Source organism: Conger conger, chromosome 14 (genome assembly GCF_963514075.1).
Source record: "Conger conger chromosome 14, fConCon1.1, whole genome shotgun sequence".
NCBI classification, from domain to species: domain Eukaryota; kingdom Metazoa; phylum Chordata; class Actinopteri; order Anguilliformes; family Congridae; genus Conger; species Conger conger.
Genome location: NC_083773.1, coordinates 36,982,211 through 36,998,448, shown reverse-complemented (window position 1 = coordinate 36,998,448; position 16,238 = coordinate 36,982,211). Strand labels below are relative to the sequence as shown.

The following is a 16,238-nucleotide window of genomic DNA, read 5'->3' as shown; positions in this document are numbered from 1 at the left end:
CTCGAGTGGCACTCGACCGAGAACCAGGTCAGCTCCGCTTCCACGATAAGGACGAGACGCTACAAAGCATTCAGGCGTTTGTTTGGACGGGACCTTCGACCGAGAAGCAGGGACTCTATTTGGGTGCATTCCAATACTTCCAAAAATGTATCCCCCTTTCCTACTTTCCATACAGGGGAATAGGGCTAGTAGACGGGTGGAGTAAAAGGGGATATATGTTTTTGCGAGTATTGGGACGCAGCCCTAGTTTCCGGCACACCGTATCCCATTCCCCCTGAAAGTGGGGAATCTTTTTCTTCCGCCTTTTTAAAATTTTACTTCCCGTTCCCCTTTTAACGTTTCGTTTTCCTCGGGCCTTACTTACATTCCCAAACTTGTTTACGGAATGCTGGCTGAAAGCACATTGACGCCCCAGTGTGGTCGGCATCAGCCGCGCTAATCAGTTTTGGTCGCCGTGACCTCGACGTGTCAGATAAACCGCCAAACCGTGAAAGGCGCCTGAAACATTCTCTAACAATAAAACATGTTTAGATGCACACGGGTCACACTTCATAACACGTCCTAATGAGTCAGTGTGCCTGGAATACTCATGAGGGTCGAATGCTCCTTTTAGCTGACACGTAACATTAGAGTGTCTATCTGTGATTTTTCCATTTCGGTGGATTTAGCGACGTCGGTGGTAACTGGTGGTCGCAAAAGTTCGTTTTCACACTTCAAGTGCCATTCAAAATGAAGCTATTTAATTGGAGCACAACAAGTGTTTTATTCCAGCAGTTAAGAGAAAGAAGACTGCCCAGAGGCAATGTCACCTGATACGGTAATATTGAGCGATACGTCCAACCTATTTTTAAAGACACTTTTTGGATTTTAGACATTTGATCTTCTACGCAACGTTCTGTGCGTTTGTCAGACCTTGGGCTGATCTCTAGCTCTCTCACTCCATACATGCAATAAAATAGTAATACTGTACATGGCAGGAATGTTGCACCCAACACAAGCAGTGGGAAACAGCACATAGAGGAGCAATTTTAGAGTGCAAACACATCGCATTGATATTGATTCAAAAATGCCATTGTAAGAATCTATCAGATATGTTATTTGTTCATTTGGGTGGCACAGTGGTGCAATGGATAGCACTGTCGCCTCACAGCAAGAAGGCCTGGGCCTCTCTGTGTGGAGTTTGCATGTTCTCCCTGTGTCTGTGTTGATTTCCTCCCACAGTCCAAAGACATGCAGGTTAGGGGGGGGGCATTATCAGGGTGTTGTTGCAAAAGAGCATGAGGGCTGTCAGAATTTTGTTTTGCAGAGATCAGAGACTGCCTTTCATACCACTGGTGTGAATCAGATCTGGGTCAATTACATAATTGTTTTGGATTAAAATACTTTTCTATGCTTTACTGAGCTTGTATGGTAAATGAAACCTATATAATACCCTCAGAAAAGTGCAAATTTCACCTTCTCGTCATCTCGGTTGGCTCAATTGTAGCAGGCATGATCAATTGAGCGCAGAAAAGTATTTGAATCCAAAACATTTACGTAATTGACCCAGGACTGATGTGAATGCATTCTCGCTCCTGAAATGATTCAACCTTATTGGGTGAGTGGCAGGACTACGGAGACCTTCCACTTCCAAACATTCCAGTAGGTTTGTCTTCACCAATAATGCAAAACAATCTGCAGTCTCTTCTACTGAAGGCCACAGACAACACAGCTCAATGTTACATAACTGCAAAGGAGCACCAGTCACTGCTCCCATGAGGAAGTATCATATTTACCAAATACCTGTCATAATTGGCTTTTGAGAAAGGCAGCAATTCCCTCATTCACAGATGAACTTGTTGAAGATATTCATCATCAAAATATTACATTACATTACATTACATGGCATTTAGCAGACGCTCTTATCCAGAGCGACGTACAACAAAGTGCAAATCAAACACAAGAACAAGTGCAAAGAGGACCTGAGAAGACAGTACAGTTCCAAGTCCTAGTGTAAACATACAGATAATCAGAACCCTTGAAGAGTACAATCAACTTTCAAACTAGCGTACCACAGTTGGCAGCTAGAATACAACAATACAACAGCCAATAAAAAACAACAATACCTATACAAGTAACAATGTCTATACAATCTATACATAAATGCCATTACAGTCTAAGGCTAATCATGGTGGTGAGTTGGGGAGGGAAAGGTGTAGCCTGAAGAGAGGGGTCTTCAGTCTGCGCTTGAAGGAGGTCAGAGACTCTGCCGTTCTGATATCCACCGGGAGGTCATTCCACCACCGTGGGACCAGGATAGACAGCAGTCGTGAGCATGAAGTGCAGATGTGGCGAGGGGGAGACGCCAGACGGCACAAAGTGGCAGAACGGAGGGGTCTTGTTGGTGTATAGGTCTTGATAAGGGATTGAATATATACAGGGGCTGATCCTTTAACTGCCTGAGTTTTAAATTTGATGCGAGCCGTAACAGGCAGGCAGTGGAGGTTGCTGAGCAGGGGGGTGACATGTGAATATTGTATTATATTATATTATATTATATTGTAACACGCTTTCATCAAACCATCAGAATTCACAAACAGGCATATGCACATGCACACACACATGCTCGCACAGGCACATGCGTGTGCGCGCGCGCACACACACACACACACACACACCACACTATTGTCAGTGTTTGCCAATGCAGTCCCACTTGTATGGCTCAGTGACATTGTTATGGCGTTGCTGTTGTACGGAGGTGATGTTTTATGTATCCTCCTATGCACTCACTGACTGCACACAAAACTTAGTGTACATTACCCTAAATCTTGCACTCACACGTCGACACTTCTGCGGAAATGTTCATTGTTGTGCTTACTTCCTGTTAATTGAAACATGCAGAAACGTGTCCCTCTTCAGCATCGCACATGTCTCTGTGCTGTGTGCAGGCTGCCACAGTGTCCCCACCAAACAAACGGCCACACAAACCCAGGAGAACTGGAAAAGCACAAACCTTCTCGAAGAGGACTGCTCATTACCTGCTGATTTCATTTGTCTGTCAAATAAAACTCAAACAACATTGTTTGTGTTGACCCAGATCAGACTATCAGAAATAAAGTTAATAAAAAAATAATAAAAACAACAAAACATTCTAATTTCACTGAGTATATGCAATTTGGATTGTTGGTACAGTCTTGTTTATTCAATGTTTAGGAGAGAAAACGACTGAGATGAATCATTTAAAATAAAGCAGTCTAAGATGGTGGAAACTACTTACTGCCGTCTCCTTGCTATAGATCTGTAAAGACGAGCGCTAAGGTCTACAGGCTAATATTTCTGCGACGCGGTGCTGAATGACCTCATGTTTTCATTTCTACAACAGAAGTTTTGGCCGCGATGCAAGGGAAACCTTTTGCCCGTAAACACGTGTATGTCCCAGGTGATTTTACACACCTGACAAACGCATTACGCACTCAGCCGTTCATGCGGTTTCGGGGTTCTCTTTGACTGTGCTGCCCTCTGCTGGTAAATCAAAAGAATAACAGCAAGGCTGAACAGAATGTGGTTGTGTGTTTTAAATGGTAATGGTAAATGGCAGGCATTTATATAGCACCTTTATCCAAAGCGCTGTACAATTGATGCTTCTCCATTCACCCATTCATACACACACTCACACACCGACAGCGATTGACTACCATGCCCCGACCAGCTCGTCAGGAGCATTTGGGGGTTAGGTGTCTTGCTCAGGGACACTTCGACACAGCCCGGGTGGGGGATCGAACCGGCAACCAGACGACTGCTCTTACTGCCTGAGCCATGTTGCCATGTTTTCGACATTCATACACATAAATGATTGGATGTGCATAATTAATGGTTAACATGAATAATGATTAGATCCTTTGTTTTATTGCTTAGCATGCAACTATCCCTTTTCCCAATGGTTTATTCTCCTTTGGCAGCATACTTACAGTTCATAAACTCATGTACTATAAAATGGATGGCACAAGTAACAAAAATGACAAATTTGATTACGTACATGTACATTTTTTATTACACAAAATGCACCAAGTACTGTGTGTGTGTGTGTGTGTGTGTGTGTGTGTGTGAAGGAGTTGGGTCTTCCACCAAAAGGCCTTCTTAAGTAAATACAATGCAAAACAGTTAAATTAGCAAACAATGCATATTTATTATCAAACCACTGATAGGAAAAAGAGCCTCGAAAATGAATTGAATGTTCCACAGATTCAGGAAAGCAGTATAAAAATGAAATAGCAGCCAGGAACATGCTTCAACCACGAAAGACTTTTCAGTGCAGACAGTCTGGACCACAACGACGTGGGTCTGAGAATTCCAGTATGCATACGGAGAGAGGGTGGACATCTTAAGGCAAGGTCATGTTGGCAATACACACCACACAGGTCCCCCTGATAATCATTATATTATTGAACTTTAAGTTAACTTTACTTATCTTCTAACCCTGTGTGATAAATATCTGACGTATCCATTTATTCAGCTGCATTCTTGAGAAGCACCATTATAAGACAGATCTATGCTGGACTTAAACCCAAACCCTTCTGGTTCAGACGAGAGTACCAGAAACCCCAACACAACAGTGTCAGGAACAGGGAGGGCGCTCGTCTTTAAAAACCCCAGAGTATTACGGCAAAATAAATGAGGGAGAGCGTTTTTTTTCAGACGCGCCAAATAATCATAGATCAGCGTTGGGTCCTTTAAACCAGTCAATCACCACAGTAGTGCTCATGACCTACTTTAACTAACAAACATGAAAGCAGAAATGAACTACACACAATTCAGATGAGTAACGATGACTCTCAGCAGATAAAAATATACACAATGTGCCAAAACAATAAGCCAGAGGAATCAATGGGTAGGGTATCCGTACAAACAACCATATAAAATGTGTCTAAAGTATATCGATCAAAGTACAGATCACGTTCTTAAAGCCTACTCGAAAGGTGTATGTTGTCCGTGGTCGCGATAACACAGGATCCTGCATTTTTCACGCAGAAAAAGAGTCAAATCTCAGTGAAGAAAAAAAAACACGCTGCGTTCTTCAAATGCAGATATTGCAAGGTTTTTCCCCCCCAGATTGCTACGGGCAATGACCCAGACCTGAACCTTCACCTGATCATAATATTTACATAAATTGATCATAACGTTTACACAACATTGCAAGATTAAAAGAGAAAGTGCTTAATTGGAATGCAAAAACGACATGTAAGAGCAAGAGTAAATTATAAATATTATAATGAAATTTAGCCTGTGTGGCAGACCGGTGTTTTAACCAAAACTCGAAACATGACTTGCATTTTATTTAGTCCTACTAATCCTGACGCTTCATCCGACTTCTGTGACAAATGCCATACTAAAATGTATATAGCTGACGTTATGGCAAAAACGTTCATTTTATCACAACGCAAGTGAAGTGTAAAATGCAGATTTTGAAATGTCCTGTGTTCGAAAGATGCAGAATTCCACGGGCTAACGCGACCATTGCGTGCGGGTTGGGTAAGGTAACAGCACTGATGATAAAACGGAGGCGTTCCATTTTAAACTCCGCCAGATCTCGAAGTAATACACAAGCTAAAAGGGTATGCCCCTTTCAAAACCACTGGCTGATGACAAATATATACAATATCAAATTTGACTTCCAAATAAAGGAAATTTAACAATGACCAGGTCTTACAGTCAAAATGCAAACACAACGCAATAGTTTGAGTTCGTCTTCTTAATTTTATACAGAACATTTTAATTTATTGGCAAATATTAACATAGCTTTAGCCAGTGCATTTTCCCCCATTAGGTCTGGATAAACAAATATGAATGTAACATTCACGTACCACTCATTGTTTTCTTTCTTTCCCAACACAAAAAAACAGGACTGCGCTTAATCTCTTTCAGGAGTGGCTTGTGAGGAATGTCTGTTCACTTAAACGCAAACAAATGGAAACTAGAACATGCAGCAAATCTGTACTTTGTTACTGACACGGAAATTATATGGATTATAAAAATATAAATGTTGTGTTGATATTAGTAGTAATGGTGTATAATGCACAAGCACGCAAACACACTCACACTCTCACTCTCTCTCTCTCTCTCTCTCTCACACACTCTCACACACACACACACACACACACACACACACACACACACACACACACACACACACACACACACACACACACTTCAGTATTGCTTCATACAGCGATAGACAGGCCTGGTTCTGGAGTGGCAGAGATGTTCCTGGATTTTGCTCCGTCCACAATAAAAACTGCATTAATCGGCAGGCGTAATAATATTAATATTAGTATTTAGTATTAATCGACGTGCTGGCATTTCTCCATTTCGGCTCAAATTCCAAATAAAAACATTCATCTGGACGAGCCAAATGCTCCGAAACGTCGTCCACGCGAGGACCAGGGCTGCTGAGTGCTGATAGCGAATGAGGTACATTGTTCCTCAGGCTTTGAATGACCAGGTTTTAATGTCAGAGTTTTGTGAGGAGTTGGCCAGCATCCTTCCTTCTTCATATTCCAATTCAGCACATCCAACAGCTGCCACTTCAGCAATTACCGTTTTTAAATGTATTTATTGCCTGAAGATGGTATATTTGGAAAAATAGATTGTGTGCACTTCGGTCAGCTGACATAATTTAGTGGAACGAAAATCAATATATACATGAATTATCCCACCGAAAAACGCCCTTGTAAGATTAATTTAACATCGTTTTACATTTTTATAGAATTTCAATTTCACTAACTGACCCAATACCAGTGAAGATGGGAAAGGAAAGTCAAGCAAGTTGATGTCTGCAAATATTTGAAGTTCAATTATTGCCTGTCTGGTGCCATCTTGTGAGTATATGGGGAATTGCACTTTATAAATAAACATGCGAAACCTCCTTTGCATTCCAGAGGAATTTCTGGAGAGATGAATCATTGCTTTAAATAGAATGACGCAATTTTTTGGGGAACCAAATACGGCCCACCCGTCAGCCTTGCACGGCAAGAGGGAGACTAAAAGCAGGACTGTGGTTTTTACACAATCAGAAATCAGAACCCAGAATCATAATTTCTAGCAGCTGCTAGCCTTCACATTCACTGCTGAACACTCTTTTCTGCCATCAGTGGGCAAACAACGTAAAAGCCGTGTATGCTGGTTTGCGTGAGTTATTGTTACTGACAAACCCCCGGGCTGAGACATTCAGGTTGTGGATGTTGATGTTTCCTGCTGAATCAGGCTACAAGCCCTACCTGTACAAAAAGGACAAATGTCCTGTGTACACATTACAGAGCTGCCCAATCGATCAGGGTCAAAGTGCAGACAGAGCCCCGGCCCCTCTCCACACATCCAGCACAGCATTGGTCCTCCAGGCCCTCTCTCTAGTCTAATGGGATTGCCGCCCCAGATGGGGCTTCCTGTAGATCCTGTGAGCAGTTCTTCAGCCGGCCAGACCGGAGGAAGACCCCCATCGGTCCGACCCGTCCGACCCGATCAGGAATCGGGCGCGCGGGGTAGCTCGTCCCGCCCGCCGGACCGCTCTCCCTCCCCCCTGCGTCCCCGCCCCAGGTGCGCCGCGATGGCCAGGGCCCCGCCCTTCAGGAAGCGCACAAAGTTCTCCCCCACCAGGGGCCCCATGGCGTAGAGCCCCGGCTCCCCCGCGCACTCGTGGGTGTAGGGGTCCACCTGCAGCGGGTTCCTGCGGCAGCTGATGGGCTCTCCGGGCTCCACGCCCAGGGGCTGCCCGTTGCCCGGCAGGAAGGACAGGTTGGGGTGAGAACCGATTAGAACCAGGACCGTGGACACCTGGAGGACCGTCCTCTGGCCCCCGTCTCCCTCCAGAACGCACTTCCGGTCCGGGCGGAAGGCCAGCACGCGGTGCCGGGGGAAGCTGACGTAGCCCGGGTAGGAGCCGGAGCAGGTGGGCTCGCTCGACGTTTCCCCGCCGGCCTGCTGCTGAGTCATCATCTGGTGCACCTTGTGGTACTCGGGGTAGAGCACCTTGGGCAGCTGGTTGAAGATGAGGGCGGGGTCGTTGACGGCGCGCCGGAAGGCGTGCCTCACGGGGGCGTTGAGGTGACGGGCGGCCAGCACGGCGTCGGCGGCCGTGAGCCCCGCCCCCACCACCAGCACGGGGTCCGCCGATTGGCCGAGGCGGCCGGCGGCGATGGCGGCCTCCAGCTCGGAGAAGCCGTGGCAGACGAAGGGGAGGCCCTCCCCCGGCACGCCCAGGCGGGCGGGGATGTCGTGGGTGCCGGTGGCCAGCACCGCCCTCTCGGCGTACAGGGTGAAGGGGAGCTCCGCCCCCGCCTCCCGCCGCAGCCCGCTGACCCGCCAGGCCTCGCCGGTCGCCGTGGAGACGCGGCGCAGCGACGTCACCGTGGTGCCGCAGACGAAGCGCTCCTGGAGGCCCATCAGCGTCACGTAGTGCTGGTAGTACGAGGCGATCTCGGCCGGGGTGGCGCGGTCGTTACGCACACTCCTGTTATGCACGCACACACACACGCACATGCACCAACATTACACATCAAAACATTACACATCAAAACATTACAGACAATCTGAAATCACAATTAACTTTTTCCAACAATGCGAACACATCTTAAAAGGTACAATAGGTAATTTCGGACTTCTAACGGTCAAGAGAGGAATAGCAGCAAACCGAATTTAAGGACTATAAACACAGGCAGAGGGTGAGTCAACATGCCAGTGAGCCTTTTTCAACGATACGAATGGTCTTGTAACAATGTTTTAACAATGTACAATGTTAAAAATAACAATGTACCTTTAAAGTATGTATTCCATAAGATGTATATGATTATAATGCTTGGGTAGTTTCAAGTTTTTTCCCCATCCAGTTCCTGGAAAACTATTTTGATTTAAATTTTACATCATTGTGTACTTGGCAATCAAATTTTCTATTCCATTCAATTCAGCTGGTCTTTAAAGACCCTCAGGTTCAATTGCACTGTGCTGTCTTCCAATTGCATTATTTTCCATAATAGCATTCCATAATTCAGCACAGTAAATGAAAGTTGGTCCGACTGAATCCTGCGATGTGAATGAGATTTACTTTAGGACACGCATAGCGATTTCTGGCTTAGATGTAAAAAGTTGAAATAAAAACATTTAGTGTCCAATTAAGACCAGTTGGCAGCTCACTACAACATAAAGCTATTATGTTACTATGGTACCATACACCGTGGATCACCAAAACCAAGATACTGCCCTAGACCAGGGAACTACATAACTGGAACGGTTATCCAAACCTGTGAAATAAGGATGCAACACAGAGGAAACCTGGGGTCTGTTTCACAAATCAGGATTACACAGTTAGCCAGAACCCTCCTGAATCTGGAACATGGACTGAAGTAAAAAGTGCTTTTCTGGGTTTTACTCAGCAAAGCTATCCTGCTTTGTGATATAAACCCCAGAGGTTTAAACCCCAGCTAAGCATGCTGCAATTGACCCTAAATGTCATGGATTGCTGAAGGTACAATAGGTAAGATTTTTGTGTTTAAATCGCTTCCAATCATTGAAAAAGGCTCACTGACATATTGACTCACCCTCTGCCTGTGTTTATAGTCGGGTTTCAAAATATACAGTTGATGGCCCAGCACTGTACCAAAACATTGTATAGCTGCACAATAACTCAAGGTCATTGGTTGAAAATTGCCACAGCCAATGGCGTTTCAACCTGTGCACGTTTACAGAGAAGAAGGAGGGATAAACAGTGTAGTGCTTTGAAGGTGTTTGTTGCTGCTATTACTATCTTGACCTTTAGAAGTCAGAAATCACCTATTGTCCCTTTAAAAACGCGAAATTTAAAATTAAACGGCGAACTCTCACACGGCCACCAGGTGGCGGTGTAGCGGAACCGGACTGACCTGCGTTTCTCTCGCACCCAGTCCTTCAGCTTCAACCCCGGCAGCTCCATCCAATTGGCCAGGCTGAGCGTGAGCATGGAGCCCTCCATGGCCTGCGGACCAATCACAGGGCTCAGAGCACCGCGTGCAAACAGACCACAGCCTTGACGCCGTTTCCCACACAGGGTGAGATCATCTCTACAGATTAGCCTCTTCCTGCTACTTTGTTTCCTTGTTTCTACAAGACTCTTCAGTCAACATCCGTCCAAGCTCATATTTAATGTATTTTTCTAAATAATGCATTACAATATCTTGTTAAAAAATAACGCTTTAATTATGGTACATGACACATTTATAATACATTAATCAAATTCTGTGATGTATTTAGTTTGGCTGCATTCATTTTTAAAACATTACATTGCAGATACAAGAGCCAGCCTGTTACGCTCGGCTAAACGGTCCCATCCCTTCCCCACACAACGCCGCAGTAATGGGCCGTAAACAGAAAACACGTAACCGTACAACCAAAGAAAGACGAGCAACACGATCCTAATGCGACTGCACAGAAGGGTTTAGGCACAGACATAAATAAAATAAAATAACCACAATATCACTTATCACATCCTCTTTGTCAGAGTCTTATTCTAGATTACAGGGTGGTACATCATAAAGCAGGATTATCGAATAAACTGGACAAAGAGCAAAAAACAAAATTCTTCCAAAACTGGAAGATGAACTGAAGTAACCCTGTTCTGGGTTTTATCTTGCTTTGTGATATACCCCCTGTAGTAGTAGTAGTTCCAGTAACTTTTTTCTGGTAAACAAATGAAACTGTATCACACTCTTTACATACCCAAATGAATTTCGATACAGGGATCATAGAAAACTATGACTGTTAAGAAGACACTCAGAGTTTAGTAACTGGTTAGTCTCTTGCAGGGATCATAAACTTTTAGTGTAATTAGTGCTACTGTTTGGGCAGACTGTCTTCACACCTGACTCCCAAGTAAAGAGAAGGCGTAACACCAGCAGTTCTCTGCCCTCGAGGGCCACAGGTTTCTGATCCCTGGTCTACTGTGTCTGCGGTTCAGTGCAAGCTGTTCCCACTCTTGCCCACAGAACCTGGCGTCTCGTCTGAGCGTAACGCGACCGCGGGCGGGGACGGGGACTCACGTGCCAGGCGCCCCCGGGAGGGCCCCTCCCCAGGACCACGTGTGGGATAGCCCGCTCCGGCTCGTAGCGCCACACGAGGGGAGAGGGGTAGTCCGCCCCGAAATCGCTGTCGGGCAGGAGGAGCGAATCAAAGAGCACTGCCACCGGGTTGGACGAGCGGCCCTCCAGGCCTTCGCAAAGGTACTCCAGATCCTGGCAGCAGACACGCAGCGTTAGCACACAACCTGCGGCCTACATCATGCACTGACTGAAATCCAAACAGAAAACTGTAATATTACGAACGGACACTAGATGGAGACAGAGCGCACGCTTCCTGAACAAATGCCCTTGGCAAACTTTCAGCAAAGCAGGAAGAGAGTATTTAAAAATTCGAAGGTGGATATTACGATAGGTTTGATACTGAAAAATCAGGATAAGCTTGATCCAGAATCCAGATGGACCAGTTAGATGGTGAAAGAGACACACTGTACTAAATCATTATTTTAACTAGGGCTGACATTTTGCTCTCAAAACAGTTGTGTTTGCAAGTTTTGTTTTTGAATTAAGTGTACAAATAAATGGTAAATGGTTGGTGGTTATATAGCACCTTCATCCAAAGCGCTTTACATTTGATGCTTCTCATTCACACACCAATTGGCTTGAAATTAGACAGACTTTAGCCCATGTATTGTGTACTACAGCAGATGAATAGGATATGCAGACTAAATTACACATTTTCTAACATGTTTGGAAAAATGTCCGTCTTAATGAATGTCTGTCATCATTCTGACCAACAGAAAGAGACAGATCCAAAGACTAAATACAAAAAAAAAAAAAAAAAGAGTTAATAATTTTTTTTTTGTTGTCATATTTCCGCATATTTGCCATACCTGCTCCAGCAGGGACAGGTGCGGGTGATGCTGCAGCTTGCTGTGAAGGATGGGATTTGGGTGACTGCCCTCGGGCGACAGGTAGGGCACGTACCCCGACAGCAGATACGACAGACAAATCCCAGAAGGCCCATTACCTGAAAAACATGCATCAACAGATTCTGCCCAGGCACATACTGCTTAAGGACAAAGGCTGAGAAAATTCAGGAAGAACTGAACCTGCATGAACAGAAAAAAATAAAAAATAAAAATTTATAAAAACTGAGCAAAAACTGAGTTCATGATCACATGACAAAGTATGCAAGATTTCAAGTTGAAAAATGCAACCTTAAGCAGCTTTAACATAATTCCTGGTGAAGGAAATAAACAAACAACAAGAATCGTTCAGCACATAATGCGTTGGCTACACTATCCATGCGCCAGAAGGCAAGCGGCAAAAGTGCCCAGGAGCGTCCCCGACATGGTAAACCGTAGGCTACTTACCGATGACGACCACCGGCAGGACGTCTCTGGGGACTATGTGATCCTCCTCTAAGTCCATCGCTCTCAGTGCGTGATCTGTGTGTTAAAAAACATTTAATCTTCATTAAGCACAAAATCTTGCAAGAACGCAAGACCACCACAGAACCATTTCGCTCATCAAAGCCCTGCTCATTTTAGTATCGTGTGTAGAATTTCTTATTTTTCATAAAGCAAATGAACATGAACAATCTACACTGTGGGAATTTGCACACAAAAAAAGGGATAATTCACTTCCTACAAACGCTGCCAGCTTTAAAATGGCGGTATATACATATGGGTATTCTCGGGTTTGTGGTTTAAACAAATAAATAAGCAAATGAAAAAATAAATGAAATTCAAGTAATGAAATGTAGCGCTACGGTCAGTGGGGGAGAGAACCAGCGGCGGCATGACAGCTGCTCGCTGACGGTTACGTAATGCGCCTCAGAATCACAGTGACGCTGCAGAAAGTGCAGGGCACCGTACCCGCCTCGCTACAGCTGCTCAGCTGAGAACGGAGCGATTAATTAATCCATGACTGCGCTGCATTTTAATACATCGTTGAAATGCTAGGCTACACAGTGAAAGAACAAGACAATCGCGTCTTCTACATTTAACATCTTTATCTTAGAGGAGCTCCTTTTCTTAAGATAATAAACTCACGCACTGACGCTACATTTAAACACTAAATGACAACGATAGTCTCTTTACTAAAGCAAATTGCAACTTTATTACTTTATTCATTAATTATGGTAAGTTTAAAAAAAAAAAAGTTTCAAATAAACGCTGCTGTTTGTTTCTTCAGTTTCCATACCTGCAGAACGTTTTGTGGGCGTCTCCCTCCTTGTCATCAATAACTTGACACCGGACACACAAATTCAGGAGGAATTGCAAGCAAGAATGTACATAATAACCTCATATAATGTATATAAAGTAAAATATAATAAGCCATTATGAAATAGAGAACCTGAAAACACATAATTATCTGAAGCGTGTCCGTAGTTGCGCATTCCGGCCGATTTAAATAAGTGCTCACAGTTGATTCTATAATTTCGCGAGGGGTTCTGAACATACTTGGTCCCAAGAAAGCAATAGACAGAATGCAAACCCCATAAAACTATTCGGGCGATGTTATTGATCGTAGCATTCGGAACGGTTACATAGATGCGCAATTTAGCGGTAAAATGCAGTATGTTTAATGAAAGTTCAACTTCATAACAGGTTTTTTAAATTCATTTTTTATCTGTTTTGGAGGATGCACAGCGACGTTTATGCTGATACAGGCGAAGCGTAGCCGCCTAGTCTCTAGACCACACACTGATAAACGCAAACTCGAGGGGATGCATCTCTGCCCAATGGTCTGTCTCACGACGGCGGTCTGTATTCAACTGATATCAAGATTAACAGACGTACAGTAGCATGTGGGCCGTCTGATACAAACCGTCTGGAGTGGGCGTTCCAGGACCATCTATGGTTAATTTAACGCTGCTCCACGTCCGCAGGCAGTGTACAGTAGCCTACGCCATCTCACAATGTTTCACTTTATAAAGAAACGTTATCTGAAATATGTTATCAGATATTTTAAAGGATATTCAAGCGATTCTATAAAGCATTTTATTTTATTATATAGTGCATAGAAGTTCTTGACAAGAATAATCCGTCCCCGGGCGGGTGGGGAGGAGCCATTTCACGCGCTAGCAGGTTCGGCGCACATGCGTTAGCTGACAAGACAGCTTGAATCAAAGCTGCAATAACTGAACATTTTCGAAACGTACCATAACACCAAACGCATTGAACACACAGCTAGAAACCAGTTAAAAAAAGAAAGCTTGAGCTATCCCACAACTACGATTAAAATATGCTCGCAAGCTACATTTCCCGTTACACATGCTACGGAAAACCGTATCGATGCACAAGCCCAGGATCTTCGAAAGTCCTAAGGTTGCAATAGCATATTAAGAATATGTACCCAGCTGATGTCTATGTCGGTGTTGCAGAATTATGTTAGCTAACGTTAGCAATCAAGACCGGTCTGCATAAGGCAGATCCACACCATACCCCTACCGGGTTAATTCAACTGGACAACTAGATCCACTGACTGCCACAGGTCGAGCGTACAAACTGGATTGTAATTAGCAAACAGATTTAAGCCATTCGCTTTCTTAAGGAAAATGGCTAACGATAACCTAATTCCCAATTGAAATACGATTAAGATAAGTTAATTGGCACTATTTACAAACGACTATTTATATTCTCAAGCGCTAACTAGCTATCCACACCAATACAATCCAGATTAGCTCGGCTAGCTAACCTGGTTTCACAACTCCTCCTCAAGGTAATTTACCCAATTAAATGAGCAAACCAGCATCTGTGCATCATGACAGTGGACGATGGTTCAAGGAAATAAAGGCTAGCCTTAGCTAGCTAACTGCTACTTACCGCTATATTGCGTTCTGCAGTAAAATCGCTAGCTGGTGCGACAACTGTTGTGTCCTGCTCTATCTGAGCACTTCTCTTTCGATGTAGCTGTGTAAATATTCTTCAAATGCAGATAACCTTTTCGTCTACGCACTCTTTCCCAAATCAAGAGTCCTGTCTTTGCGGCGAGGACCCCACTGTTATAATTGCCGGACCCTGCAAGTCTGGGACGAGTATTATAAAAGGGGGCTTGCCTCTTTTTCTCTGTCCAATGACTGCAGCCACAGACATTGACGCAATTGCTTGCTATAGGTCTGTCAGAATGATGCAAGAAGCTCAACCATCTTATCCGATGTTTTTATTCGTAGCCTTACACTACATATTTTTCGCTAATTGGCCAATCGTAGTCAAGTGCGCATTGTGTGTGAAATGAGAAAATAAACTTAGTGTTCAGTAAAGAACTTGGTAAAATATTGGATAAGGTGAGCCTACTTGGAGGAATACACCTCATTATTTCGAAAAAGACGGCCACGTTAACAATAAATGCAAACTACTCAGAAACATTTCTTGCTGGGACGACAAACGTTGACAATTATGATTTGATACCTTAGTCGTAGTTTCTTTAAAAAAAAATTGATGCTTTTACTAGTGCCTTGGCAAATGATCAGCTAATTTTCTGAAGAATTTTTTAAGGTTGAAAGTAACAGATAAAGGAGAATTTTAGAAAACATTATTTCTTCATGGCACAGACTAAATGATAGATTTGTCACTAAACCAATGAGAGATGATTATAGTGGAAATACCTTCCCAACACCACATGTCAGTGCAATGTTTTGTTCTTTCCTTTCCCATTGGTTATATTACATTGATACAAAGCTTTCTTTAATATAGTATATAATATTTACTATAAAATAATATAATTCAATGTAAGTAAATGTAAATATTAATGAAGGGCTTTCTGGATAATATAATGATATACTACATTGCTATTATATTATAAAATAATTATTATAATATAATGTTTGATATACTGTACTGTATAATTATATCACACTGAATGCCCTTTATGAATATTTAAATTGAATGCTGGCAACAACTGTTTATTTATTTTATGGAAGACAATGTTACTGTAAGCTTTAATGTCTCAAATCAACCCCCTCACTTTTGTTTCCCAGTTTAGTACTGATCATTTAGTGTCGAAAATAAATGTTACATTTAAGTGGACTCCATAATGTTTGGGACAAAGGCCTTTTTTTTCTTCTTTATTTGGCTACAGAGTACAGAGAACAACAACAGCAACATCAACAACAACAGCAAAACCATAACAATATCAACATGTCATGGGTCATAAGGGAGTGCAAGTTCTTGTCCACTGAAACAGATACTCTTACTGTAATTGATCACGACAAGT

The 16,238-nt window shown here is 43.4% G+C and overlaps 1 protein-coding gene across 1 annotated transcript; it reads right to left on the bottom strand.

Annotated features, from left to right (window-relative positions):
• Nucleotides 1-4,140: 4,140 nt before the first annotated feature.
• Nucleotides 4,141-15,036, bottom strand: osgn1 (oxidative stress induced growth inhibitor 1). The gene is made up of 6 exons (XM_061220803.1): nt 14,849-15,036; nt 12,392-12,466; nt 11,909-12,045; nt 11,040-11,231; nt 9,888-9,979; nt 4,141-8,482 (listed from the first exon to the last, which is right to left on the bottom strand). The coding sequence occupies exons 2-6, from the start codon at nt 12,447-12,449 to the stop codon at nt 7,495-7,497; spliced, it is 1,467 nt and encodes a 488-aa protein (XP_061076787.1). The 5' UTR covers nt 12,450-12,466; nt 14,849-15,036; the 3' UTR covers nt 4,141-7,494.
• Between the last annotated feature and the right edge of the window lie 1,202 nt (nt 15,037-16,238).

Coding starts and splice junctions, on each gene's coding strand:
- osgn1 (XM_061220803.1), bottom strand. CDS start 12,449: ATGGACTTAGAGGAGGATCACATAGTCCCCAGAGACGTCCTGCCGGTG. Junction 12,046..12,391: donor CCTGCCGGTGGTCGTCATCG/GTAAGTAGCCTA, acceptor CATGTTTTTCAG/GTAATGGGCCTTCTGGGATT. Junction 8,483..9,887: donor TGGGTGCGAGAGAAACGCAG/GTCAGTCCGGTT, acceptor CGTGCATAACAG/GAGTGTGCGTAACGACCGCG.